Consider the following 26,028-nt stretch of genomic DNA (forward strand, 5'->3'; position numbering starts at 1 on the left):
ACCTAGACATACAATACTGTTTCCCCTCTACAAACTAAGCAAGTGATCTTTTTCTGTGGATATATTGGCAGACGACATGGACCAAAGATCAGCTCCAGCGAAAGTTTATGATTCAGAGTGGTTCAATGTGTCCCGTTGTTTTTATTGAGGTGGCTTAAGAACAAAGTCCAAAGTCTGATATATTAGACTAGGTATGTGAAGGGTAATGTGAGACTTGGAACGAGAATGAGTTTATGGATGCCTGGCAGTAGGTTAATGTTTTATGTGTCTGTTTTCCGCTCCACCATTTATACAGTTACACTGTTACCCTGTAGTGCACGTGATATTAATTTACCAGTAACTGAAATCTGTTTAAAATGATCTGAATTATAACGTTTGCATCGACCTGAAAGAGATCACGTTTCAAACCTAACAAAAGCTCCGTCACCGTCCCATCCATTCCGCTTGGACAGTTATGTGGATTTCCAAATTATCCCAGGTTTGAATTTAGATCTATTAAAATTACAATTTACCACACTCATCTGGTGAAGGTTAATTAAATTTCAATATATGACATTTTTTATATTTTCATTTTCTTGCCATTTGTAATCGAAAACACGTTGTTTTGGAATACCTTTTACTTCGTGTTATCGGTAAACGTGCCACGTTCATGACTGGCCACTTCAGTTTGTGCCCGCCTCTTCTTCTTCATTCCTAAATGCGATTGGCTGTTCTCAGAGCTGTCGTTTTGCATTTTGATTATAAATACTGAGAACAAACGCCACCATTTCAGAAGATTCAGAGGAGTTCTTGCTTCAACAGTGCTTGAACGGAGCTTCTTTATTCAGCATTGTCTCGTTCCAGATTGTCTACGAAGTTAATCTAGATTCTATTTTTGTACGTTTTGATAATAAAAAAAAAGAAAATCCGCCGAAATGGAGACTTCTCAGATTCGTCAGAACTACCACCGCGACTGCGAGGCGGCCATCAACAAGATGATAAACATGGAGCTTTACGCCTCCTACACCTACAGCTCGATGGTGAGTGTTAAAAAAAAATCTTAATTTCACGCAATTGGGTAACGTCTAAGTAACACGTTACTTACTATTAGCTACATTACGTAGCTAATACGTAGACGTAGGCAACATTTAAACTTGCTAGGGGGCATTTAACTATGATTCATTTTTTACTACTGCCTTACTTTGTTTTCCACATTAAACAGGGTTTCTACTTCTCTCGCGATGACGTCGCCCTCGAGGGTTTCTCCCATTTCTTCAAGGAGAACAGTCACGAGGAACGTGAGCACGCGGAGAAGTTCATGTCCTTCCAGAACAAGAGGGGCGGCCGCATTTTCCTCCAGGATGTCAAGGTACCGTTGTAATGAGTTTTAACCCCGTAATGGTGACACACAGTTTGACAGCTCGTTGATATGATTAGCGCCATTGTTTGTCTGCCCCATCAGAAACCTGAGCGAGATGAGTGGGGCACCGGACTGGAGGCTATGCAGTGTGCTCTGCAGCTGGAGAAGAACGTGAACCAGGCTCTGCTGGACCTGCACAAGATTGCCACTGAGAAGGCTGACCCTCATGTGAGTTGTTTATGCTTAAGCATATGCCCACACCCATGTCTGTGTTGACTCAGATATACAAGTCATGCTGGTTATGCAACAAGAGAACCCTCCTTCACATTAATATTAAATGTCAGTATTTTGGTGTGTTGGCTTGTATAGAATGGGGTATTTGTTTTATGGATTTTTTTTTTTCTTTAAGCTGTGTGACTTCCTGGAGTCTGAGTACCTGAATGAGCAGGTGGAGATGATCAAGAAGCTGGGTGACCACATCACCAACCTCAGCAAGATGGACGCTGGCAACAACAGGATGGCCGAGTACCTGTTTGACAAGCACACCCTGGGCAGCAAGAGCTAAATCCAGCACCAGGCTTTGAGGGCCTCAAACTCCATCAGCTTTTACTGTGTAGTGCAAAATTGAACTTGCGGTCATGGCTAAATAGCTTCACTAAAACTCTGCACAACTTGATATAAATTGTGCCTGAATCTGTTGAATAAACATTTGTGCTGGACATGTGACTTCTGTCTCTTATTCCTGCCTCAACCCTGTGTATGTGGTACTCTGTGTGGCACTGGAATTGGACAAAAAAAAGACAAATATTCCATCTGAAGCTTGTCAAATGGGCTCTTCAAAGTAGTTTATATAGTACATAAACCAAACACAAGTTGGGTACTAGAAACCTATGGTGTCCTTGGGCAGGGATGCTGTTTCTGTAATGGAAATAGGCTCCTTCTCTTATCTCATGATGGATCATGTGGCTGCCAGAGGTCTGGTAATGTGACTTAGCAGCACAGTGTAAAAGGGGAACTGGGGGAAATCCACTTCACAAGTTCCTGAAATGAAACATATAACCATTCCTGGTGGTAGTGTCAGGAGGTTAGGCTGAGGTTTAGCCATGTAGGCAGACTCTATAAAGCAGCCATTATTTTTGATCTGTTATATTTATAAATGGAGTGGAATGGTTTTACCTTAGCTCTGAGTACCATTAAACATAAACTGTTCAAAATGTATTTTTCAATATTTTGTCAGCAAGTTCTTGAGTAAGCCATAATGTAGGTTAAAGACATTTGTGTGTTAACACTATGGGGCTTGTCCCACTGGGTGTGTAATGCTGCAACATTATGTACCTTCTTGAGCTTGGATCATGTATTTTGGTGATTTTGGATCTGCACATTTGGTGCAACAAAAGAATTTAATGTAAATTTGTTAGCGCCAGATGATAGTCCTAGAGAATCATAGTTATGTTACTGTCAGTGGATGATATGATTACTGACAGTTACAGAACAGAAAAGGAAGCCTTTAGATATTCTGCAAATCTATTTAATTGCAACGACAGAGTCTTAGCTAGCTCAACCCTTAAACATTGTATAAGAAGGAAACAACAGAGTGTAAACCTAGTTATAACTCAGTATATCATTTTCGTTGCTGCAAGAAACTATAAGGCAAAGATTTTCATGATGTGTCATTCTGCTTATTGACTCTGTTCAGTAGGTCTGAGATAAATACTGTTTGGCAGATAGCATACTAAGCACCACACCTCCTCACAACATCTGCCACTTCACCCAACCTCTTTGCAGCCAGCACACGTGGTCTGGCCCTTACATGAGTGAAAAAAAAATGCCTTGCTTGCTATGTGTAGCAGCGATTGGGCAAGTCATGATAATTTCCTAACAAAAAATCCAGCTTGGTGACTCACAGATCATATAACGCTTCAGTGGTTTGTTAAACACCTGACTGTGCTGCAGAGACAGACTACATTAATTGAGTTTCTGTCTGGCATAATACCATTCAGGTCAAAAGAGCAATCCTTAAAAAACTAAGCTAACATCTTTTTAAAAGCCTATTTTATCCAATAGAAATAGGTTATATTACAAATCCATGAAAATGGACAGGACAAAATTCATAGGATAAAGTAGAAATGTAAATATATAATAAATATAAAATAATATGTGCATTTGTTATAGTAGTAATAATTGAAATTGTTTTGGGAAAGCCATTCTCCTATGAATAGACAATGCTGATTCAGAATACCTCATCAAATCCAGCTCAGCACATGAATGCGGGGGTTCTACACTGTGTAAGTCTGCTAGGCCAAGGGTTTTGGATGTCATTCGTTGTCCCCAAGATACTCACAACTCTGTGTAATGTGACTATTTATTTATTATTGAGTAGTTCATGAGTCAGAGCTCATCAAATACAAAGTGGTACACAGAATTTAAAATAGCTATGTTGTACACATATGCGGCACTCTTACTGGATAATCTGGTAATATATAGGGTCTGCATAAGCAAATGATAAAATAAATATTCACAAATAAATAGTTATTCACAAGTTAACCTGATTTTGCATACTTTCCATACATACAGAACTTGATTTTGCATATTTTGCATAGATATAGATCTGCATAGTACAAAGACAGTTGTGAGGACAGGCAGAACCACACATAACACATAAAATAAAAGCCAGCACCTTGAGACTACACTGACTACTTGATCCTGGCAAATTAATGTGCAGCAAAGAATACACTTTTGCTATTTGCCCAAAAATGTTTGTAATACAAAGTTGTTTCATTAATGTTGACCCCTTGTTTCAGGGTCCATGAACACTCACACTCAGCAGTTTATTATTACTGATAAGGTTATTCTTGGTTATAAAGTTTTAGTCTATTTTGGCTCTTTTCCCATATATGCATGTTTAATCTGTTTAGGTTTTGAGGGTATTGAAGATGATCCTTTTTTATCTTGTCAATTCAATCAATCAAAATAAGAAAAAGCAGTAAAATTACACTGGGACAGCTTTTTTGATCAATAAACACTTACTGCACTGATAAATGGCTTTAAACATAATTTATATTGGTGGCCTTGGACATTTTAGATCATCTTTTATTCTGTCATACTAAATACAGTCTGAGAGGTCATGTTGACTGCCTTTGGATTCCCTGACGCAACAAACCTGATGAATGGTGTTTTTCCATCTAAGAAAATCTGTAATGTCCTCCAGGACCAATAAAATGTTAACTCTTATCTCTCTGACCAACAGGTTACCTCTGCTTGTAAAACAGCCCAGGTCACGTACATACTGAATACATGTCGTGCTAATATAATTATGTTTAGTTTTTGACTATGCACTAATGATGCATATTTAAATCATAATTCCATGTAATCAAACTATTTCATATTTGCATTCCAACGTCCACGAAATGCTTCTTAAAAACCGATTTTGGCAATGACAACTTTAAAACTGGTCCACGAAGACATGTGGGTCTCAGTTTTTATAAAGATTATTTGAGAAACTTTGGAACCAACATTTTGTTCGATTTTTGATCAGTCATTACAAATTAAAGTGTTCGATCAAATACAATTATTTTTTTTATTAATTAATGTGTCATGCTGATGAGATCACTTTTACCATGACAAGGCAACTTCTCTTGTCGCCTTAGCGCGTCATTAAATTCTTGTGCCTGATTGGCAGTTTACAGCCACCGCACCTTTCCGTAGAGACAATAAATACTGAGACCGAACACATCCATCTCACATCCTTGGGAAGACTTGGGAAGTTCTTGCTTCAACAGTGATTGAACGGAGCTTCTTCTTCGTCTCGCTCTATTATCTTCGATTTTCATTTTTGTATTTTAATAAGAAACAAATAAAAATCAGCTGAAATGGAGACTTCTCAGATTCGTCAGAACTACCACCGCGACTGCGAGGCGGCCATCAACAAGATGATAAACATGGAGCTTTACGCCTCCTACACCTACAGCTCGATGGTGAATAATTAAGAAATGCAAGTGGTTGGTTTGCTAAAATGTATAACTGATATTGCGAAGAAGTGTGTTCCTTCCATTTAGCCTATAAACTGAATACTTTGAAATACAGGTTCACCTACCTAAAACACAAGGAAATTAGGTCGTGTATGTTCATTCACTAACTACACCTTAACTACTTACATTTGTTAGCGCTGTAGCCTGCTTTATCCCCCAGAACTGGTTAAATCGGATTTTATCTCGCATGTTAGTCAGCTGTCACATTTTAGAATGAACTGTAACTGTAAAATATTGTTTTAAGCTCTGGAAAAATTACAAGCCCAAGGAATTAAAAAAAATAAATATAAATAAATTATATATAATATGCCTATGCGACTCCAATCAAGTTCTGAACAGAATACACCTAAAATGTTTAACATAATTGACATCTTGGCCAACAGGGTTTCTACTTCTCTCGCGATGACGTCGCCCTCGAGGGTTTCGCCCATTTCTTCAAGGAGAACAGCCACGAGGAACGTGAGCACGCGGAGAAGTTCATGTCCTTCCAGAACAAGAGGGGCGGCCGCATTTTCCTCCAGGATGTCAAGGTACCGTTGTAATGAGTTTTAACCCCGTAATGGTGACACACAGTTTGACAGCTCGTTGATATGATTAGCGCCATTGTTTGTCTGCCCCATCAGAAACCTGAGCGAGATGAGTGGGGCACCGGACTGGAGGCTATGCAGTGTGCTCTGCAGCTGGAGAAGAAGGTGAACCAGGCTCTGCTGGACCTGCACAAGCTCGGCTCTGAGAAGGCTGACCCTCATGTGAGTCCACGTCCCTACAGCACTTCCTGTTTTTATCGCTCCATATAGAAAACACATTGAGGGCCTGCATACAATAAGCTTTTAATTTAGCTGTAGTTTGGTTTTCACACTGGTGGCTTTGAGGCATTAGGCACTGGTCAGTGTTCAGTTTTTATTTATTTATTTATTTATTTATTTATTTATTTATTTATTCCTTCTTGCTCGGTTTGACTTCCACAGCTGTGTGACTTCCTGGAGTCCGAGTACCTGAATGAGCAGGTGGAGATGATCAAGAAGCTGGGTGACCACATCACCAACCTCAGCAAGATGGACGCTGGCAACAACAGGATGGCCGAGTACCTGTTTGACAAGCACACCCTGGGCAGCAAGAGCTAAATCCAGCTTTGAACAGGGTCTACAGTGTTCAAACTCTACTAAGAAATCAGCTCTTGCTATGTAGTTCATGCAAAACTGAGTGTAAAACTGTCGAATGGAAATCTTGCAGAGGATCACACTGAATATCTGGCTAAGACTACTTTTTCTAAACATGTGCACTAATGAATTTTAACTGAGTCTGGTGAAGAATAAACATTTTGAGCTGGACATGTTGCTTGTCTTGTTTCTTTACAAAAAGGTTTGGGAGGGCTGGTATGTTTTCATGTATAGAGACAGGGTTGTGTGCCTTTTTAAGGTGACTTTAAATCCATAAGGTTCTCACAGGATCTTTCAGGATATTCATGTAAAGGCTCTTCTGACAGGAGGTTAGGTGTGTGGTTGTGTGTGGGTTTTTTTTTTTTACACAAACCAACCTTTTCATATTCCTGAACTTTACTAAACCAACCAGGCCACAGGGAGGCTATTTGAGATTGAATATTGTAAAACGGGCCTGATTAACTCTACACAAAGCTTAAAAATATACCTTTCAAAACCAGAGCATGAAAGCATGAGCCCTTAATTCTCATTTTTTGATGCCATTTTCTTCAGATGTTCTTTTACTATTCATCCTTACTACAGTCCATTTCTGACAATGTAGCATTTGCCCTTGTGATGACCCAGTCTAGGCTCAGTCTGTAACTGAATGGGGGTGTGGGAGAAATGGAAGGGAAAAGGATGAAATATATACACACACTGCCAGAAATGGTGATATTTATGATGTTCACATATGGGTTTCAACTTCATGTAGAACCCTGGCCAAAGCAGAACTAGAACTGCCTGTAATATTGTGCCACACAAACAAAATCACAGCGCTACCTTTACTCCCTAATTTACGTCAGAAACAAGCCCACACTCAGACAAGGGAAACAATGAACCAGAATACCTGGTGGCTGGAATGGAATGGTATCTTGACAACATCGAACAGACAACAACTTACAAAACACTAGCAGACGTGACACAAAACAGCTTCACCCCTGCCTGGAACGCTGTCATATGAGTCCTGAGTGGTGTGAAGCATTTTCTGAGCTGTTATTGCTGACTAAGTGTTCATATAAGCAGAGAAAAGTCTATATATCCACGGAAGCCAGTAACAGAAACAGCAATACAGACAAGAATGTCTCAGAAATGCTTACTGTGGAAATGGCAAGACTTTGCCACTACAAGCAGACCAACGCTGGGTTAAATGGACACCATATATTGAGTCCAACAGTCCATAGGTGAGCATGGGGAATTGTTATGGCGACTGATCATTATTCAGGTGAGGGCGACCCCTGGCGGTGAGGACTGATACTACAACTAAGTGGTTGGGTAAGGACAGACCTGACAAAAACACAAAGAAGCTGCAAATTTGATTTGACTATATTTATTGATGGACTAAATGTATCTAATAAGGTCTATTAAAAATACATACATTTTTGAATGTGTGTGTGCAAACCCAGTAAACAAGCATGGCCAGTCTTAGTGGTCTGAGTGAACGCTGACAGAATGTCTCAGCACATCTCTGACCATGAGGGTACATCTGACACTCTCCAACATCATCATGTCCCTTGCACAGTATACACAACTCTTTGTAACAGTTATTCAGTATTTTAAGTGGGAAGAGGTCATGTAAGAGTTAAACTTATGTAGGCATCTTAAATACATAAATACTGACTAAATGATATATTTCAAAAATGATTGGATATTTGAGGACATTGTTTTTTTACATTAACTAAATGAGTGTTTTGCTATATCCAGCTTTGCAGAACAATTGTTCAACAACATTGTGAGTCATTAATGGTGGCCTCATTCAAGCTTATTTGGTTTGTGCACATGAAAGCTCTACTTACAGATTTAAGCAGTCAAAGTTGTTTACCTTCGCTTACTTTTTTCTTGTCATTTGCCCACTAAAGTTTCCACGGCACAGTTTGTCTTACAGGTGCTGACCCCTTGCTTCGATGCTTGGTCATGACTACTTTTACAAGGCTGTAGAGCACACCTGATCAAGTTTCCTTCATGACACAGCTATTATAAAGTCTGTGCGATATATATGCATGTTTAGTACAGGTTTCAAGGTCTGCCGTCTAAGAAATGACACCTGCTGCACTATTTTGTCTAGCGAATAATTGTTTATTGGCATGTAAATATATTACACATACACAAATGCTAATACATTCATAATAGGTCATAATAAATGCAGACTGAGCAGTTATGTGTTTGGCTTCCCCAACAGAACAAAACTGCTTAATGTTGCTTTTCCATGTAAGGAAAATCATGACCATCAGATAGACAATAGGTTGCCTGGACTTATTAAAACAGCTGAGTCACAGTGCATGCTGAAAACTGCCCCTACAAGCCTTTGTTGACAATATGATATTACACAAACATGAATGCTAATACATTAAAAATTCTAAAGATAAGCATTAATTTAATGAAAAGTAACAAGGCCTTTCTGTGATTTTTCATAGGCTATTGATATAAAGAATAATGTACAGCATAAAACTGCCTTATATTATGTAGTCTATCATATATCTTATGTAATAGTACATCCCATTATAAAGTTCCAAATACCTGTCTTTCATCATGATAAACTCAAACACATTGAAACCCATTAAACACCTACTGAGAAAACAATCACAAATCAACGGAACAGAGACCCACCATCGACATAAGCGATGCCATGGGAGATCAGAAACAAACAGGAAATAATAAAAAGAAGCATTAAACTTTTTTTTTTTTTTTTTCGGGGGGGGGGGGGGGGGGGGGGGGGGGGGGGGGGGGGGGTCACATACACTTACTGCTCTGATAAATTACTTTAAACATAATTTGTATCGGTAGCCACATTTGCACAGTTCTGTGGGTTTTGAAGACACTGAAATAGATCCTCTCTCATTCTGTCATAATAAATGCAGACTGAGCAGTTATTTTGACTGTCTTTGGTTTCCCCAACAGAACAAACTGCTTAATGGTTCTTCTCCATGTAAGGAAGATCATGAACATCAGCTGGACAATAGGTTACCTGGACTTATAAAAACAGCTGAGTCACAGTGCATGCTGAAAATATTTGCACCTACAAGCCTTTGTTGATCTGTGAATCATGTTCACATTTTGACCATCAACTTATAAATAAACTGTTTAAGTGTCACTGAATAAAAATGTCTTTCAAAGGATATTTGCATTTCAATGTGCACTATTCCAAAAGAGTAGTTTTGCAAGACATATAGGCTTACATATTTAAGAGATGATCCATTTTTTAAACTAGATATGATGTTCGTTTACACGGAGTTGAATCAGTCATTACTGTTTGATATTTGACATTTTAAATGAAATTTAAAAAATACAATAAAAATTTTAAGAATCCTCTTTTATCATGACAGGGCACTTTCTCCGGTCGCCTTAATTTTTCATTAAATTCTGGCATCTGATTGGCTGCAAACAGCCGCGTCATCTTGCGGTACAGACAATAAATACTAAGACTGAAGCCACCTGTTGCACAGTCTTGGGAAAACGCACAAGAAGCTTTTGCTTCAACAGCGATTGAACGGAGCTACGTCTTTGTCCTGTGATTTGCTATTTTTGAATTTAGTGTTTGTTTTTTGATAAGAAAAACAACGAACATCTGCTGAAATGGAGACTTCCCAGATTCGTCAGAACTACCACCGCGACTGCGAAGCGGCCATCAACAAGATGATAAACATGGAGCTTTACGCCTCCTACACCTACAGCTCGATGGTGCGTATGAGATGTAAACGGTCGCTTTGCTAGAATATAACTATTGTTAAGAAAGCACTGTCTGTCCAATTAACTAATTTAAAGTACGGATTACATCTTCGTAAAAAGGGGAATGGGTCCTACATAATAGTTTACCAACTACATCTTATTTACTATTTGAGTCTATGACCGTAACATAGTTGGTTAAAAATGGTTCGTCATTAATTGGTAATCATTTGGTTGTTGTCAGTACATATCGGCATCACATCCAGAGCATGAAATACTTTTGAAGGTAATCATTTGGCTTAAGCTCAGCTGAGGAGTGGTAATTCAATTTAAATTAATATTTAGGCAAGCTGCTGGGAAAAATCAGCCATCTCCTGCTGCTGATATTCAGAACACTAACAACGTGTAATTAAAGTACCTTAGTCTACCAGGCACCTCCAGAAGCTCTGGAGCTGGTGTGTGGTGGCTTTTTTTATTTATTTTTTTAAACTTCATATTGGCATCGTCATCTAAACTGGACCAGCAACCTGGAGAATGTAAACACTTTGGTGAGTTTTGATTAGAATCAAACCTGATTGGGCAATAAATTGACACTTATTGTGGCCAACAGGCCTTCTACTTCTCTCGCGATGATGTTGCCCTCGAGGGTTTTGCGCATTTCTTCAAGGAGAACAGCCACGAGGAACGTGAGCACGCGGAGAAGTTCATGTCCTTCCAGAACAAGAGGGGCGGCCGCATTTTCCTCCAGGATGTCAAGGTACCTTGTCATTATTAAATATAGTTGTGTATATTTCCCTCAGTCTTCAGCAACAGATATCTGCTTTATTATTTCTAGTATTCCATGTTTGTGGTTGCCCCATCAGAAACCTGAGCGAGATGAGTGGGGCACCGGACTGGAGGCTATGCAGTGTGCTCTGCAGCTGGAGAAGAACGTGAACCAGGCTCTGCTGGACCTGCACAAGCTCGCCACTGAGAAGGCTGACCCTCATGTGAGTCCACATACTCCCAGAGTTTATATTGTTCCATGTACCAGACACATTGCTGAAAGCCTGTTTTTAAAAGTCTGACTTTTGCTGTGGTTTGGTTCTCATTCACTGCTTTGAGGCACTAGGCATTTGCAGTTTACTTGTGGTGTTCTCTACAGCTGTATGACTTCCTGGAGTCCGAGTACCTGAATGAGCAGGTGGAGATGATCAAGAAGCTGGGTGACCACATCACCAACCTCAGCAAGATGGATGCTGGCAACAACAGAATGGCCGAGTACCTGTTTGACAAGCACACCCTGGGCAGCAAGAGCTAAATCCAGCACCAGGCTTTGACCCAGAGTGTGTTCAGACTCTACTTGGAAATGAACTGTGGTGTTCATGCAAAATTATAGTGTGAAATGGTCCCATTCTCACTTTCTAGCCAAGACCAGCTTCTCTAAATGTGTACAACTTGATTGTGACCATGATGTTAATCTTGAAAATAAATGTTTTCTTCAGCATATGGCTCATCTTGTAAACTGAAAATTGCAGTTTAATGGTGCAAAAGATCTGTGGCAGCTGAGGTGTGTGCTGCCCCTTGAACTTAATAAATCTCTAGCTTCAATAAGCTAGATGCAAGTATTGTGACCTACTTACACTTGAGCAACAGCATGAGGACTAAATCTAAAAGAACTCTAGCAAGTGCTTAAAGAAACCTAGCATAATACCAGAAGATTTTCAGGACAGTCTCCCCAAAAGAAGTTGAGATGGAACACAATGGTTTCAAAAACTAAATTGGTGTGTGTAGTCATTAAACCAACAAATCTAATGGTGGCTTAAGACTTGCACAATAATGTAGTTTGATGGTACATGCAGAGGTTTAATTATCGGAGTACACAATTCTCAGCACATTGTGCATAAATGAACCATTTGGACTTTAGATTTTACTACACAATACAAGTCAATCTATAGTCCAGTCAGTGGGATTGACTGGTATTGGGGAACTGAACAGTGTTTAAAACAAGGAAATGAGCCCTTGTCACAATTGGCTCTCTGCAAAGAGTATGTCTTTTAAGAACTTTTCATGAGGGATGTTGCAGCAAAAGTTTAATTCTGCACAAAATACTTTGGTCTTATTCCCCAATGTCTGTTGAAAACAGACAGTGGGTCACAAAGGGGTCCCTAATCAGTTACAAAACTAAATGTCAAAAGGAAGGATCTAGTTTCTAGCAATAGAAATTTGCAGAATCTTGGATAAGAATATTGTTTTAATTCCAATCATGATTTGACAAAGAACTATCCAATAGAGAATATATATATGGAAGAGAAGAGCATCTAACTAAATTTGATCAGGTTCTCTTGTAGATCTAAGTGGCACAAAAAGAGAAAATGTTTGTCTTCCTGTTTAAATGCTTTTTCCTTCTTAATTTTGTGAAGAGTATTGATGAGGTATATATCATACTTGCCAGTTATATTTAAAGATAGACTTCAATATAACTACCAGCTGTTAACTTCAGTAACTGTTTCTGACAACAGGAGCTGGTGTTAGCTAAATATTCTCTATATGCACATGTACAAAACACCAAATATATTCACATCAATCTAACGATATATTCATATCAAGTACTTGCTAATAAGCAAGGTCAGTCTTCATAACAACTTCACCCCTGCCTGAAATGCTTTAATACAAAACCTGAACTATTTTTAAAAACAGTTAATTTCAAATTCACTCTCAGGGCAGAAATCGCTGACTAAGTGGTCTCTCAGAAAAAACATTAAAATGAAAAGTCAGAAGAAGTGATTGAAGGAACAATAGTGTTTTTGAAAATTCAAAATACAAATAAGCAGCAATTTTGATTTAGCTACATATGTTGAGGGAGGATTTGCCATTTCTAATAAGATATGTTTAAAAAATACATTCATATTTTTGGACACACGAGTACGTGCTATTCTCCCAGTAAACAAGTATGGACAGTCTTAGTGGTCTGAGTAAACGCTGACTCAGAGTGCCTCAGTACATCTCTGAACATGAGAGTTTCCACTGGGTACATCTGACAGTCCCAAACAAAATCATGTCCCTTACATGCTACAGCCCTTTGTAACATGACTATGTAGTAACTATTTATAGGAGTCCATCTGTTTTAGCAAGAAAAAAGCCTTTGAAGACAATTAGCAACAACAAACAACAAACAAACACCCCCCACCCCCCATACCTGTGTTTATGGTGATAGCACATAATGCACCACAAGAAAACTCCTCACGTATGTATTATTATTTTTACTTTTACACCTGACTCAAATGAGTTACACCTGCTGACGTGTTAGGATACTTATCCTATAAGAAATCCCTCCATGAAGACATGTTAAATCATTAAAATGATACAAAAATAATGTTGTTTATTTATTTTAGATACAAAAATTAACGCTGTCGTTAGAGCTTGTATAGGTTCAGTCATTATGATTTGATATTGAAGTTTCACATCAAATAAATAAATAAATAAATAAAACGAATCTTTAATAAGTCCAGTCACACCTCGTTCTGGCTTCAGTATTTTAATACTATAGGGTATCCTCTCATGTGGACCAACATTCTTCAATCTAATTGGCTGTTTGTCATCGCGTCGTTCTGTGTTAGCGCTCATAAATACCGAAGCCAAGCGCGCATATCTCATATCGTGGGAAGGATTCTTGCTTCTACAGTGATTGAACGAAGTCTTTTAGATTTGTTATAGTCGCACTTCGTCATTTTCATCTTAGGTGTGCACTGTGTATTAGTTGCGTAATATATATATATTTTTAAAAATCGCCAAAATGAATTCTCAAATTCGTCAGAACTATCACCGCGACTGCGAGGACGCTATTAACAGGACGATTAACATGAAACTTTATGCGTCCTACACATACACTTCGATGGTGAGTAATTCATAAAACTGAATTACTACTATTGAATTATTAGTAACTCATAAAAATATACATTCTTTGCTGAGGAAAGCTGTTAGTTGCATCGAAGCTACTGTGTTTTCCAGTTAAAATGCATATATTTTTTATTACTGGTGTAACCCACAAACTAGTCCTACTTAGGTGTCATGTTATATCCAAATTATATTCCATCTATAAGAATAACAGACTTTATAAGAGCTGGTTACAATGCTTTGAGTGTGTGTTCAACATACCTGCTAAATTCTCTGGTGGCTTGAGGTTAATTGCAGTTAAATAAAACTTTACCAGAAAAAATAGCACCCTGTAAACCTCTGGCAGTAACTAAAAGTCTCATGCATAACGTAGTACCTAGAAGGTTGGATGGCAAGCCTGTTGAGCCATTCTGTTAGCATAGCAGCAGACCTTTTGTAGTTTACTTTCTCTTCCCAAATGACCTGCATACTTTGTTTGTTTATTTTAGCAATACCAAATGACACCAGAACGCTATTCTGCTCACAAAATCCACAATATACAGGAGACTATGCTCTGCCTGTTAGCAATTATGGATAAATAATTGAGGATAATTTAAAATTAATAAATGAATGCAACATTCTTCCATATGAATTTGGCAACAATTTTATTTGAACTTTACAGACTACAAACAAGAGAGGTTAAAGCCCTGGTCAAAACTCACCTGACCAGGCAATAAGGTATATGTGATGTTAAATTGTAATTATAAATATAACTGAGATCTTGCACAGAATGTGTCTTAAATGCTTAACCAATGCCATTCATCTCTATGCTTCTGTTGCGCACAGGCCTTCTACTTCTCTCGCGATGACATCGCCCTCGAGGGTTTCTCCCATTTCTTCAAGGAGAAGCGCCACGAGGAACGTGAGCACGCGGAGAAGTTGATGTCCTTCCAGAACAAGAGGGGCGGCCAAATTTCCCTTCAGGACGTCAAGGTACGTCATGAACCAACTTAGAATAGTTACTTATCCTTTTGTCTGTGTAATCACACATTTGGTTGGATGTAAAAACTGGATATTTATACACTACTGGAACTGAATTACTCAAAAAAAGTTTCCATCAGAAACCTGAACGTAATGAGTGGGGCACTGGCCTGGAGGCTATGCAGTGTGCTCTGCAGCTGGAGAAGAAGGTGAACCAGGCCCTGCTGGACCTGCACAAGATCACCACCGAGAAGGCTGACCCTCATGTGAGTCTTTATGGGCTTGATGTGCTGAGACACCCTAGTAATGTGCCGATTGCTCAACTGGTGTACACACTGTTTTCTGTGTTGATTTGGCCATTTTGGTTATGGTGCCGGCCTTGTTTCAGTACATTCACATCCATCTAAGATCATAAGTCTCTAAACAACTCTAATATTTAAGAATTTAGTGAATAGGGATCTGGTGAATTTGTGTTGCTGATGGTCAACTGTTTTGTCAATTTGTCCAACAGCTGTGTGACTTCCTGGAGTCCGAGTACCTGAATGAGCAGGTGGAGATGATCAAGAAGTTGGGTGACCACATCACCAACCTCAGCAAGATGGACGCTGGCAACAACAGGATGGCCGAGTACCTGTTTGACAAGCACACCCTGGGCAGCAAGAGCTAAATCCATTGCATTACTTGTTTCATGACATGTATATCAAACATGTTTACAAATTCTATATCTAAATTAAATATACCTCTCATACTTTTAGTTTTGAATTAGAAGTTGGACAGTAGAAACAAGACCCCACATATTTTGTGACCATTAGCCTTGCTTTTTCTCTTCAGTCATTTATCACTTTGTGCAGACAGCTGTTTTCTGAATGTGAACACTAGAATTAAGACAAATTAATCTGATTAAGATCAATCTGATTAATAAACCTTTTGTGGTGGATGGATATCTGATTCAGATTTTTTTTTTTTTTGTACTCACTGCAGCAATTCCAAAACTTCATGCTCTTACATCTCATTGTTTTGCAAGTAACAAGTTCAGATCGAGTCCCTAGTCAAGACAAGTGTGAATTGTTAATGGTAGTAAAAATACTGCAACAATCATGAATGATTTTGAATGAAAATGTGTTTACTTCTTTTTGATCTGAGTGCTGTAATTAAAGCTGATCTTTGGGAGCGTTTCTAGAACTCTCCATCATGGATGGCCCCCTAAAAAAAGTACTATCTGGCAGGAGAACTGAACTAATTGTTAGGTGATACAAGTCGGTTATTTTGACCTTTTAGAAATAAATCATTGTCAAAATTACTGCCTATGTTTTCTTGTGATTGTGATGTGACTTTCAAGTTAATCGGTTAATTAACTATCGATATATATGTATGTCTTTATAACTACAGTCAATGCAGTTCCGGTGGAGCTATGTAGTTGACTGTGCAGAGAGTCCAAACTGTAGCCAGACAAGCTTACAAAGTTTCTTCTGTTTTGGGCATGTGGAGGGACAAGTCCTTGAGTCATGAGGCCCAAGACCTAGTCATGCAAATTGTGGACTTAAGACCAACTAAACTTGGTCTTGAGTCGAATACATGCCACTGAGTCAAGAACACACTTCTGCTGTTTGTTGCAAGAGGCTTATGATGAACACAATGCAGCTTAAATTGAAATGAATGTTCTGTATGCATCTATAATGATTCTTACCTCTGTATAAACTGAATTTTATCTATGAATTATAAAAAAAAGTGGGTAGCTAAAACCCATTCTGTCATCCATGTATGGGTGTGCTCATTTGAAAAGTGGAGTCACTCTGTTTATGTTCGATTTTTGTTATATATAGTGTGTATATATATATTTGGTGAGTGGGGAGTACATCATCCTACTGGTGATCTTTTTCCTTCAAGTTTGGGTCCTGTGTAGAATCTTGGCTGTTCCCAGGACTGCACTCTTCTGGATGGAGATCTTAGATGTTGTTTCTGAGATCTGGTGGAGCCGTTCTCCCAGTTTGGGGGTCACAGGCCCTAGTGCTCTGATTACTACAGGGACCCCTGTTGCCTTCACCCTCCACAACTTTTACAGCGCTTTTCTCAGCCCTTGGTGTTTCTTGAGCTTTTTGTGTTCCTTGTTCTTGATGTTGCTGTCTCTTAGGATTACTACATCCATCACCACGGTCCTCTTCTGCTATTTGTCCATCACTACTATTTTGTCAGTCTCTGGAAGTCCCACAGGACCTTAGTTTGGTCATTCTCAACCACCTTTGGGATTTGTACTGGATTTAGGAAGAAACTTTCCATGCACTGTGAAGAGTTTCCTTGTCTTGATGTCAGTGACTTCTATCTCCTCCTTTGGCCAGCTGATTAAGCCAAAGGGGTATCTGATGACTGGTAGAGCATAGGTGTTGATAGCCCAGATCTTGTTCTTCCCATTCAGACTTCTAAGGACTTGCTTCACTCTTTGCACATATTTGGCTGTAGCTGCTTTCCTTGTAGCTCCTTCATGATTCCCATTTACCCGTTGAATTCCAAGGTACTTGTAGCCACCCTCAATATCTGCTATGTTGCGTTCTGGTAGTACAATTCCCTCAGTTATAGCGTTCCCTCTCCTTGTAACCATCCGACCACACTTATTCAGTATGAATGATATTCTAATGTCATTGCTGTACATCCTGGTGAGACGGATTAGTGATGTCTCATTCACTTCTGGCATACAGTTTGATGTCATCCATGTAGAGGAGGTGGCTGATGATTGCTCCATTTTTTAGCCAGTATTGATATCCACTCTTGGTGTTGATTTCACTGATGGGTGAACCGAGGGGGTTCACTCTGAGACTGTACACTAAGCAGAAGGAAGGGGGCTGAGGACTAGTAAGCATCAGAGCCACTGTCCAGGATGAAACAACCAAGATCCAGGAGTACACCAGCGTGATAGCCCCAAGTGATGAAATGCTTAGTGAGTACCTTTTGGGGGCTATGACACCCAAACAAGGAGAATGGCTACAGCAGATTCCAGGAACATCCATCCACGAGAGTGCAGTCCTGGGAACTGCTAAGATACTCTACAGGGCCGAGCTTGAAGCAAAGAGACTGCCTGGAGGAGGGCTGTCACGGAACGCCCCCCCCCCGCCACTGGTCACGTGGTACGGCCTGCCATGTGCAGTGGGATTCACATTGTCTAATTTGTAACCACACCCTCCTTGATAGCACACACCTGCACATGGTTTAGTGTTGTGTGTTTGTATATATTTAAACCCCTGTTGGTGTGTGCATCATTGTTGTTCATGGTTCATGTAACCTTTGTTAACGTTCACGTTGTTTAAGCTAGTTATATGTGTAGTCTTGTTCACCGTTTATGTTATGTGTGAGCGCCACCATTGTCTGCGTTGTATGCTAATAAACATCTGTCTCTGTCAAGGGAGTCTGTGCATTGTGCTCTGCGTCCTGCAGCACTCGGGCTGGTAAAGTCATGGTAAAGTCTAATAAAGAGTCAGAGTCACCCTTACGTGTTCAAAGAAGATTTACAAAAGAGAAGAGGTGAAAGCATCAGGAAAGCAATGAGAGTGCACTCTGCACTGTGAATGAGGTGCACCTTAAAAAGATGTAGAAAAACCTGGATCTAACTGGTTTATCTACTGGTTTATCTACTGGCATGTAGCTTCACTACCAGTAACACTTTTGTTCTATATCAAGGACAAATACCTGCAGACAGCTTCAGGGTGTGATTTTCAAGTTCTGAAAATAAGTTTCTACTTACTGGCACATTTAAACACAATTCACAAACTACGACAGTACATGTTAAAATCAATCTCTACATATTTGACTCATTATATATGAATTTCTTCCACAGCTGTTACAAGGGCAGTGGGGAATTGAGCCATTCTTCCAGTTTGTGGACCACAGCCCCCAAAAAGTGTAGCTTATATAAAAGCAGAGAAAATTTGTAAATATAGCTTTTTATGCTGGGCAATGTGGTATATCACAATTACAATTATAGGAACAAGTGGACTAAATAATTTAGTGGCTGTAGCACTATAGTGGTTGTTGTGTTTTTTGAACACTGGCATAGAAGGATTAACTACTGAAAATGGTCCATTTAAAAAACCTGATTGGTTTACACAATTAGAATTTATCTAAATGTTAATTTCTAAATGAAAATGGAATGAATTAATCTAATTCAGGCCATGGTTCAGTGGAATAATTTCTTTAAAAAACATGCTTTCATATCCCATTGTAACTATGCAACTTAAACCTAAATATGTCTCTTGTGAGGTAAGTGGAGATATATTGGATCTCTTTTCAGCACACAGAGATCATTAATAAGAGAAGAAGGGGATTGTACCCTGAGACCTCATTAGTGTTACTGACACCTGAGCACGGGCAAGTGTTTGATAAATAAACAGAGAGCTTATGTACTTCCAGGAAACCAAGGTGCCTTTCCTAGAATGAGGATACAGTGCACATACAGTGTCACCTATTGGACAGTTACTTCAAATACAACCTATTATCCAGAATTTAATTTAATTTTAAGAAAATGTATAATATTTATTATATATAAATGTTAAGGGTCATTCATCATCTGTGCAGCCTATATATGTATGTGTGTGTATTTGTATATTTATTTGTCTTTAGAAATTGTGCTGTAACCAATTTACCATTTTGAGGATAAAGACATTACATTGTAATTAAATAATCTGGAAGTTATTTGCAACTAAATTTGGCAGCATTATTATTTTTAACAACAATTGTATAATTTATTATCTTTAATATAATTCCAGTCTAATTTCCTCACTGATGTTGATGTGAGTCACTGTGACAGTGCAAATGTCCATGTCATCATGAGTTTCTGCTAAGTACCTTTCATGACAACTGAGCCCTTTGGTCCCAGATGTTCCTGTCACATGGTTGAATGTGAAGTAAGACATCACAAATCAAGCATCATTCAAAGTGAAGGCATCCAGCTCAGTCAGTCACACTTAGTTCATTTTGAATTGTAGCTGGAAGCTAGATTGTAATTAGCATTGATTTGCATTTCAAGGTAGTGGCCTGTAAACTTACTGTCCCGAAAATTAACACATAATCTCTTTGCACATCTTCTCTTTGTAACATGACTATTCATCAATTATTTAGAAGGGACAAATATCTCAAGTCCATCAGCTAAAGAGAATCAGCAATGAGCTGAGTCATGTACAGTTTTCTGACATTGTTACATATTCTTTTTGCCCAATGTAACTTTCAGTTAACATATACTGTTGAAGTGCAAAGACATAAACAATACATGCCATTGAGGCTAATGTAGTAACATAATACTAAGACTCATCACATATGTTAGTAGTTTAAAGCAAGTGTCAAGGGTTTGTGTGTGAAGGCTAGGGTAATGGTAGCTCATTGGTTAAGCTACTTGACTTATAATTGAGAAGGTTGCTGGTTCAAGCTCTGCCACTTTTGGGCCCCTGAGCAAGGCCCTAAACCCACAAGTGCTCAAGTTGTACTCAGTCATAATTGTAAGTCGCTTTGGATAAAAGCATTAGCTAAATGATGTATAGATTTTACAGGGTATTTTTTAAAAATATATTTTTTACAGAAGAGTATTCTTGTTATTTGAGACTTTGTATTTCTTCAGTCATGCAATGAAGATGTAGATGTTGTAGTAACAGCAAATAATACATGGCACAGACAAAGATTAAAAAATGAACATTTTAGAAGTGTCAAAATTCATTCTTTCTTTGCATATATTACACTTTTTATTTTTGGAATTCACCAAAGCAATAACAATGACACTTAAATGGAAATAGATACAAAACAGTCACAGAGAGGAATGTTACACATTGGGAATGTTACTGTGGAATGTTACACACTCGAACATTACCCAGTGAATGTTACCCAGTGAATATTACCCTGTGAATATTACCCTGTGAGGAATACTAAAAGATTATGACAATATTTTAGCTGGGAAAACATCTTTTCTGTAGTTGATGAGGCTGGTGTTGTAGTACGATGTGTGAATTTGATATCATACCTGTCACCCACAAGTTCAAAGGGAAATTTATTACTTAATGAATGTTTAACCATAACTCATTGGTAATGGTAAGGCTGTGAGATATCTGAAATACCAAAACATTAATTATTCTATACCCGTATATCCTTGACATGTCTAATAAACAGATTTACAAATATTTTATGACTTCCTTAGTATGTTCTGTGGAATAATTTGAAATAACATTTTTATTTTACTACAAGTTTAATTCTTAATGTTAATTTGTCATCTTCACAGAGTAATTGCATATTTTATTCTTCTTTACTAATATACATTGTGTTTATACAGTGAGTAAGAAAAATGAGTAAATACAGATTCAGTAATTTAAATATTAGAAGCCTCGTACATATTATTTACACATTTTGAAATAATCAAATACGACAAAAACCTTTAAAAATATTTCAGATATTGTACTGTATTGCAAAATGTAAAATGGGGTTTTTGATTTATAAATCTGATTAACTGTAGGTTGTAGCCGAAAATATGACAAGAATTAGTTTGAATTTGCTCGTTTAAAACCTCAGTTCTAAATAAAAACACTTTCGGCAGCATGAACAATGCAAACTTCCTTTTCTAGATATTTAGTGTCATCCGTGGTGTAATTTTACCCATGTTGCATTGATACCTTTAAAATGATCATTTTGCACTTTATATTTGCACTGTGTACATGTTCATGACTGTGAAACAGTTAATGGAATTTTTTGGACTAACGAGTTTTGGTTGATTGGTCGCATCTATGTCACGCCCACGTCGTTAACTATCTTTTGCATGTGGTTGGCTGGAGATGCCACCGTAGAGTTGCCCGGTGCAATAATAAATACTGAGCCCCACCACTTTTGGGAACTCATAAGAGGGTTTATCGTTAGCAGTGCTTGAACGGAACTCTGTCTCGTGCCGTCCAGTCCAAAAATATATTTTGTACTTTCGTGTCGGTAAGAAAAGGAGCTAAGTTGCTGAAATGGAGACTTCTCAAATTCGTCAGAACTACCACCGCGACTGCGAAGCGGCCATCAACAGGATGATAAACATGGAGCTTTACGCCTCCTACACCTACAGCTCGATGGTGAGTGGAACTGCAGTTATCGTCTATGGCTATGGTGAGCGAAATCGTTGCTACGAAATCCCGCGTTCGCTGTTTGAGTAAGAGTAGGACCGTAGCAAAATTAAACCGAGGCTGTAAATTAGCCCCTCAGTTAGTGGAAAGCTGTAACCAGATGTCTTGATGATAATTGTTGCGGGCGTTTGAAAATGCATCGTTGTAACTCCATGCTGGCTATACTTTCAACAGGCTTACTACTTCTCTAGGGATGATGTTGCCCTGGAGAACTTTGCCCATTTTTTCAAGGAGAACAGCCATGAGGAACGTGAGCATGCAGAGAAGTTTATGTCCTTCCAGAACAAGAGGGGTGGCCGCATTTTCCTCCAGGATGTCAAGGTAGGCTCAAAATTCAGAAGTACTTATCATGGCTTATATTGACTAAGAGACTCTGCTTTGTTGCATCCTTGTTTCCTGCCATCAGAAACCTGAGCGAGATGAATGGGGTACTGGACTGGAGGCTATGCAGTGTGCTCTGCAGCTGGAGAAGAAGGTGAACGAGGCTTTGCTGGACCTGCACAAGCTTGCCACTGAGAAGGCTGACCCTCATGTGAGTCATAATGGGTTTGGTGCACTCTGGTCTGGACAACATTATGGCATGGAAATGTTTTTTGCAAACTGTCAGTAAATGAAGTGTTTTCTTATAACAGCAGTAGACATGAACTTGTGGAATTGGAGTGCTGCTTTTGACCTCTGCCTCATGCATCTCCACAGCTGTGTGATCACCTAGAGTCCCACTGCTTGAAGGAGCAGGTGGAGATGATCAAGAAGCTGGGTGACCACATCACCAACCTCAGCAAGATGGACGCTGGCAACAACAGGATGGCCGAGTACCTGTTTGACAAGCACACCCTGGGGAGCAAGAGTTAAATCTGACCGTGGGCTTCAACCAAGGCCTGTGATTTTTGTTCAGATTTGTTAGGGATGTCCTAATTTATATCAAGTCCAAACAAGTTGAGTGGTTCTGTATTTTGTGCATGCTGCTCTCTGGTCAATAGGATCTCCCAACCTAATCATGGGGATTTCTGGATGTGAGCACTTCATCTCAACTGAATCTGAATAAACATTTGAGCTGGATACGTCTGTCGTCCTTTTTTTTTTTAAAGGAATCTTGAGCTTGGGGCATATGTACAATATTGTAACTGAGCACTAAGCGAAGCATGATGCTTGAAGTAATGATTTACTTAGAAATAGTCATGCAGCTGCCATGTCTGTGGATAAATCTATTTTATGACCATTTCCAAGTGTCTTCAAAATATTGAGGTGCAACTCGTAAAGTGTCTACAGAAGGATCCTATTTCTCTCGCTCTCGCTCTCTCTCTCTCTCCTTCCCTCTCGTTGAATCCTGACCTGATTCAGCTTATGTCAGTATATTGTTATATTTATCAAGTCACAAATTTGCATCTTTGTGTCCATGATGTAAATGCTTCATTTATAAATGTACAATGAGCTGTTTGGCATGCTTTAGAGTATTGACTTCTGAACCAGTAGAAGAATTGAACTTGTCAATGACCTACAGAAGGACAGTGAGGTTAAAGTGTGATGTACGCGTCTATTATACAAAAATATGACTGGTGACTAAAGGCAAACCTTTGAGACATATTGTAGAGTTATTTAGTGTAGTGGATATGTTTAAATTTCAACTTCATATACACAACTTATAGATTTATAATTAGCTGTTTTGTACATTTTAGAGATTGATGTATTTGATTTTTAATTTGGTATTCATATAACAGAGCCGAAGTTCTAGAACTGATCAAAAGTAACTCTAAACCCTTTTTGACTTTATCAGATGGCATCACATGATTGATACCTCACTTGAACATGTGATTTCCTACCATTTGTACAATTACTCCAATTAGTTTCAGACATGATATACACAATTTAAATTGAAAAAGTGATTAAAGTTGTTTATGGTTCATTTATTTTTTCTTTTAACTGCAAAAAATCATTAGGTCAGTTTGTTTTGGTTTGAATAGTAAAGAAATTGTAAAGTAAATGTTTTTTTAAACATTTGCTTTATAAAAAAGTGTATATATTTAAATATCCCAAGGTTTCAGACAAAAAAAACAAAACAGCTTTGTCACTGTGAATGATGAAGAATCTTCCTATTCTTTAGGATCTTTGAGTCCTATTTAGGCTGTTGATTAGGTTTGTTTAAAATGAATTCTATTTTGGATTTACTATTAATGTCTAAAATACTGTTTAAACATTTTGGCATTTGAATGCTATCATTGAAATACATTTTAAAATATTCTAATAGTGTTTCTATAGACTTGATAGTGATGGCAATTTGAATTTAAAACAGTTTCTCCTCCTTCCTTCTTCTACATGCCATGTGGTTGGCTGGCGATACCATCTGTAGTGATAATAAATACTGAGCTTGGATGCATCCATCTCACAACCTTGAGAAGACTCACAAGAGGTTCTTGCATCAACAGTGATTGAACGGAACTTCTTTGTCTTGTGCGATTCCAGACTTTATTTCTGTACATTTCTACTTGTACGAGAAGGAGAAGTTTAGTTAAAATGTCTCAGATTCGTCATAACTACCATCGCGACTCTGAAGCCGCTATCAACAGGATGATAAACATGGAACTTTATGCCTCCTACACCTACTCTTCGATGGTGTGTTATGTTTAAATGGCTATTAGGCTGTCATCTACTAAATAGTGAGCTAAATCTTAGCTATGACATACAGCGTTAACTTTTTAAATGAACAATATTGAAAATTGGAAGTTTAACTTCCATTTAAATAAAAAAGATGTATATCATATTTCATGTTCTGTACAGAAGAGTCCATTTAATATGTATAACTCATTTGTACAATTTCTTTCCTATCATGTAATTTTAAACAGGCCTTCTACTTCTCTCGCGATGACGTCGCCCTCGAGGGTTTCTCCCATTTCTTCAAGGAGAACAGCCACGAGGAACGTGAGCACGCGGAGAAGTTCATGTCCTTCCAGAACAAGAGGGGTGGTCGCATTTTCCTCCAGGATGTCAAGGTACCTTGTTATTATTAAATATAGTTATGTATATTATTTCCCTCAAACTTCAGCAACAGATATCTGCTTTATTATTATTTCTAATATTCCATGTTTGTGGTTATCAACATGGAATCCAGTCGCAGAGCTTAAAATCAGCTTTACCTTTAACATGTTGAAGGTAAAGTTTGCAACATGTTGAAGGTAAAGTTGATTTTAAGCTCTTTACAATACAAACAACTTGCAGATAGACAATAATGAAGAACCTTAGTGAAAAAACTAGGTTAGATTGTATCTTGCTTATGAAGTTTGGGTAATTGGCTAAGGTCCATTGTGGTTTCCTCCATCAGAAACCTGAGCGAGATGAGTGGGGCACTGGACTGGAGGCTATGCAGTGTGCTCTGCAGCTGGAGAAGAATGTGAACCAGGCTCTGCTGGATGTGCATAAGATCGCCACTGAGAACGGCGACTCTCATGTGAGTTACAATCAGGCTCAGCCGTGTACGCACTTGAGTTTCAGCTGATAACAAACGTTAAGTAGATTGCCCATAGGAACAGTCGACTCAGAACAGCAGATAACTTATGAGGCTGGTGATTCTTCTGATAAATTGTCTTATCATATTTTCCCCCAGCTGTGTGACTTCTTGGAGTCCCACTACCTGGATGAGCAGGTGGAGATGATCAAGAAGCTGGGTGACCACATCACCAACCTCAGCAAGATGGACGCTGGCAACAACAGGATGGCCAAGTACCTGTTTGACAAGCACACCCTGGGGAGCAAGAGCTAAATCCAGCACCAGGCTCAACCAGGGCCCGCAGAAGCTCATGTGTGTTCAGATTTTGGTTATGGATATAGGAATACTCCTACATAAA

At 38.7% G+C, this 26,028-nt stretch overlaps 5 protein-coding genes across 7 annotated transcripts; all 5 read left to right on the forward strand.

The window, feature by feature from the left end:
• Positions 1-758: 758 nt before the first annotated feature.
• Positions 759-23,235, forward strand: LOC113580272 (ferritin, middle subunit-like). Of its 3 annotated transcripts, XM_035519752.1 has the most exons (5): positions 759-1,019; positions 1,202-1,348; positions 1,442-1,567; positions 1,749-1,787; positions 22,925-23,056. In XM_035519752.1, exons 1-5 carry the CDS (start codon positions 915-917, stop codon positions 23,039-23,041), a joined length of 534 nt encoding a protein of 177 aa, XP_035375645.1. In that variant the 5' UTR covers positions 759-914; the 3' UTR covers positions 23,042-23,056. The 3 variants fall into 3 exon arrangements, with proteins under 3 accessions (XP_035375645.1, XP_026870517.2, XP_026870489.1); XM_027014716.2 differs by lacking the exon at positions 22,925-23,056 and having other exon boundaries at positions 760-1,019; positions 1,749-2,065; XM_027014688.2 differs by lacking the exons at positions 759-1,019; positions 1,202-1,348; positions 1,442-1,567; positions 1,749-1,787 and adding exons at positions 21,918-22,138; positions 22,364-22,510; positions 22,596-22,721 and having other exon boundaries at positions 22,886-23,235.
• On the forward strand, positions 5,099-11,712 carry LOC113580250 (ferritin, middle subunit-like). The gene is made up of 5 exons (XM_027014680.2): positions 5,099-5,313; positions 5,751-5,897; positions 5,991-6,116; positions 6,336-6,472; positions 11,508-11,712. Exons 1-5 carry the CDS (start codon positions 5,209-5,211, stop codon positions 11,524-11,526), a joined length of 534 nt encoding a protein of 177 aa, XP_026870481.2. The 5' UTR covers positions 5,099-5,208; the 3' UTR covers positions 11,527-11,712.
• Positions 10,122-11,712, forward strand: LOC113580251 (ferritin, middle subunit-like). Its single transcript, XM_027014682.2, has 4 exons — positions 10,122-10,241; positions 10,837-10,983; positions 11,090-11,215; positions 11,371-11,712. The coding sequence occupies exons 1-4, from the start codon at positions 10,137-10,139 to the stop codon at positions 11,524-11,526; spliced, it is 534 nt and encodes a 177-aa protein (XP_026870483.1). The 5' UTR covers positions 10,122-10,136; the 3' UTR covers positions 11,527-11,712.
• Positions 13,884-16,063, forward strand: LOC113580255 (ferritin, middle subunit-like). The gene is made up of 4 exons (XM_027014687.2): positions 13,884-14,103; positions 14,928-15,074; positions 15,203-15,328; positions 15,574-16,063. Exons 1-4 carry the CDS (start codon positions 14,002-14,004, stop codon positions 15,727-15,729), a joined length of 531 nt encoding a protein of 176 aa, XP_026870488.2. The 5' UTR covers positions 13,884-14,001; the 3' UTR covers positions 15,730-16,063.
• A 1,313-nt stretch (positions 23,236-24,548) lies between the features above and the next one.
• On the forward strand, positions 24,549-26,028 carry LOC118240057 (ferritin, middle subunit-like). The gene is made up of 4 exons (XM_035520033.1): positions 24,549-24,799; positions 25,030-25,176; positions 25,506-25,631; positions 25,788-26,028. Exons 1-4 carry the CDS (start codon positions 24,701-24,703, stop codon positions 25,941-25,943), a joined length of 528 nt encoding a protein of 175 aa, XP_035375926.1. The 5' UTR covers positions 24,549-24,700; the 3' UTR covers positions 25,944-26,028.

The sequence above is a fragment of the Electrophorus electricus genome, chromosome 1, assembly GCF_013358815.1.
Source record: "Electrophorus electricus isolate fEleEle1 chromosome 1, fEleEle1.pri, whole genome shotgun sequence".
NCBI classification, from domain to species: Eukaryota; Metazoa; Chordata; class Actinopteri; order Gymnotiformes; family Gymnotidae; genus Electrophorus; species Electrophorus electricus.

Bases quoted from the DNA above. Each gene is read 5' to 3' on its own strand.
- LOC113580251 (XM_027014682.2), top strand. From the start codon at position 10,137: ATGGAGACTTCCCAGATTCGTCAGAACTACCACCGCGACTGCGAAGCG. The intron at 10,242-10,836 runs GTGCGTATGAGA...TGTGGCCAACAG, and splicing joins CCTACACCTACAGCTCGATG to GCCTTCTACTTCTCTCGCGA. The intron at 10,984-11,089 runs GTACCTTGTCAT...TTGCCCCATCAG, and splicing joins TTTTCCTCCAGGATGTCAAG to AAACCTGAGCGAGATGAGTG.
- LOC118240057 (XM_035520033.1), top strand. From the start codon at position 24,701: ATGTCTCAGATTCGTCATAACTACCATCGCGACTCTGAAGCCGCTATC. The intron at 24,800-25,029 runs GTGTGTTATGTT...AATTTTAAACAG, and splicing joins CCTACACCTACTCTTCGATG to GCCTTCTACTTCTCTCGCGA. The intron at 25,177-25,505 runs GTACCTTGTTAT...TTCCTCCATCAG, and splicing joins TTTTCCTCCAGGATGTCAAG to AAACCTGAGCGAGATGAGTG.
- LOC113580250 (XM_027014680.2), top strand. From the start codon at position 5,209: ATGGAGACTTCTCAGATTCGTCAGAACTACCACCGCGACTGCGAGGCG. The intron at 5,898-5,990 runs GTACCGTTGTAA...CTGCCCCATCAG, and splicing joins TTTTCCTCCAGGATGTCAAG to AAACCTGAGCGAGATGAGTG. The intron at 6,117-6,335 runs GTGAGTCCACGT...TGACTTCCACAG, and splicing joins CTGAGAAGGCTGACCCTCAT to CTGTGTGACTTCCTGGAGTC.
- LOC113580272 (XM_035519752.1), top strand. From the start codon at position 915: ATGGAGACTTCTCAGATTCGTCAGAACTACCACCGCGACTGCGAGGCG. The intron at 1,020-1,201 runs GTGAGTGTTAAA...CACATTAAACAG, and splicing joins CCTACACCTACAGCTCGATG to GGTTTCTACTTCTCTCGCGA. The intron at 1,349-1,441 runs GTACCGTTGTAA...CTGCCCCATCAG, and splicing joins TTTTCCTCCAGGATGTCAAG to AAACCTGAGCGAGATGAGTG.
- LOC113580255 (XM_027014687.2), top strand. From the start codon at position 14,002: ATGAATTCTCAAATTCGTCAGAACTATCACCGCGACTGCGAGGACGCT. The intron at 14,104-14,927 runs GTGAGTAATTCA...TGTTGCGCACAG, and splicing joins CCTACACATACACTTCGATG to GCCTTCTACTTCTCTCGCGA. The intron at 15,075-15,202 runs GTACGTCATGAA...AGTTTCCATCAG, and splicing joins TTTCCCTTCAGGACGTCAAG to AAACCTGAACGTAATGAGTG.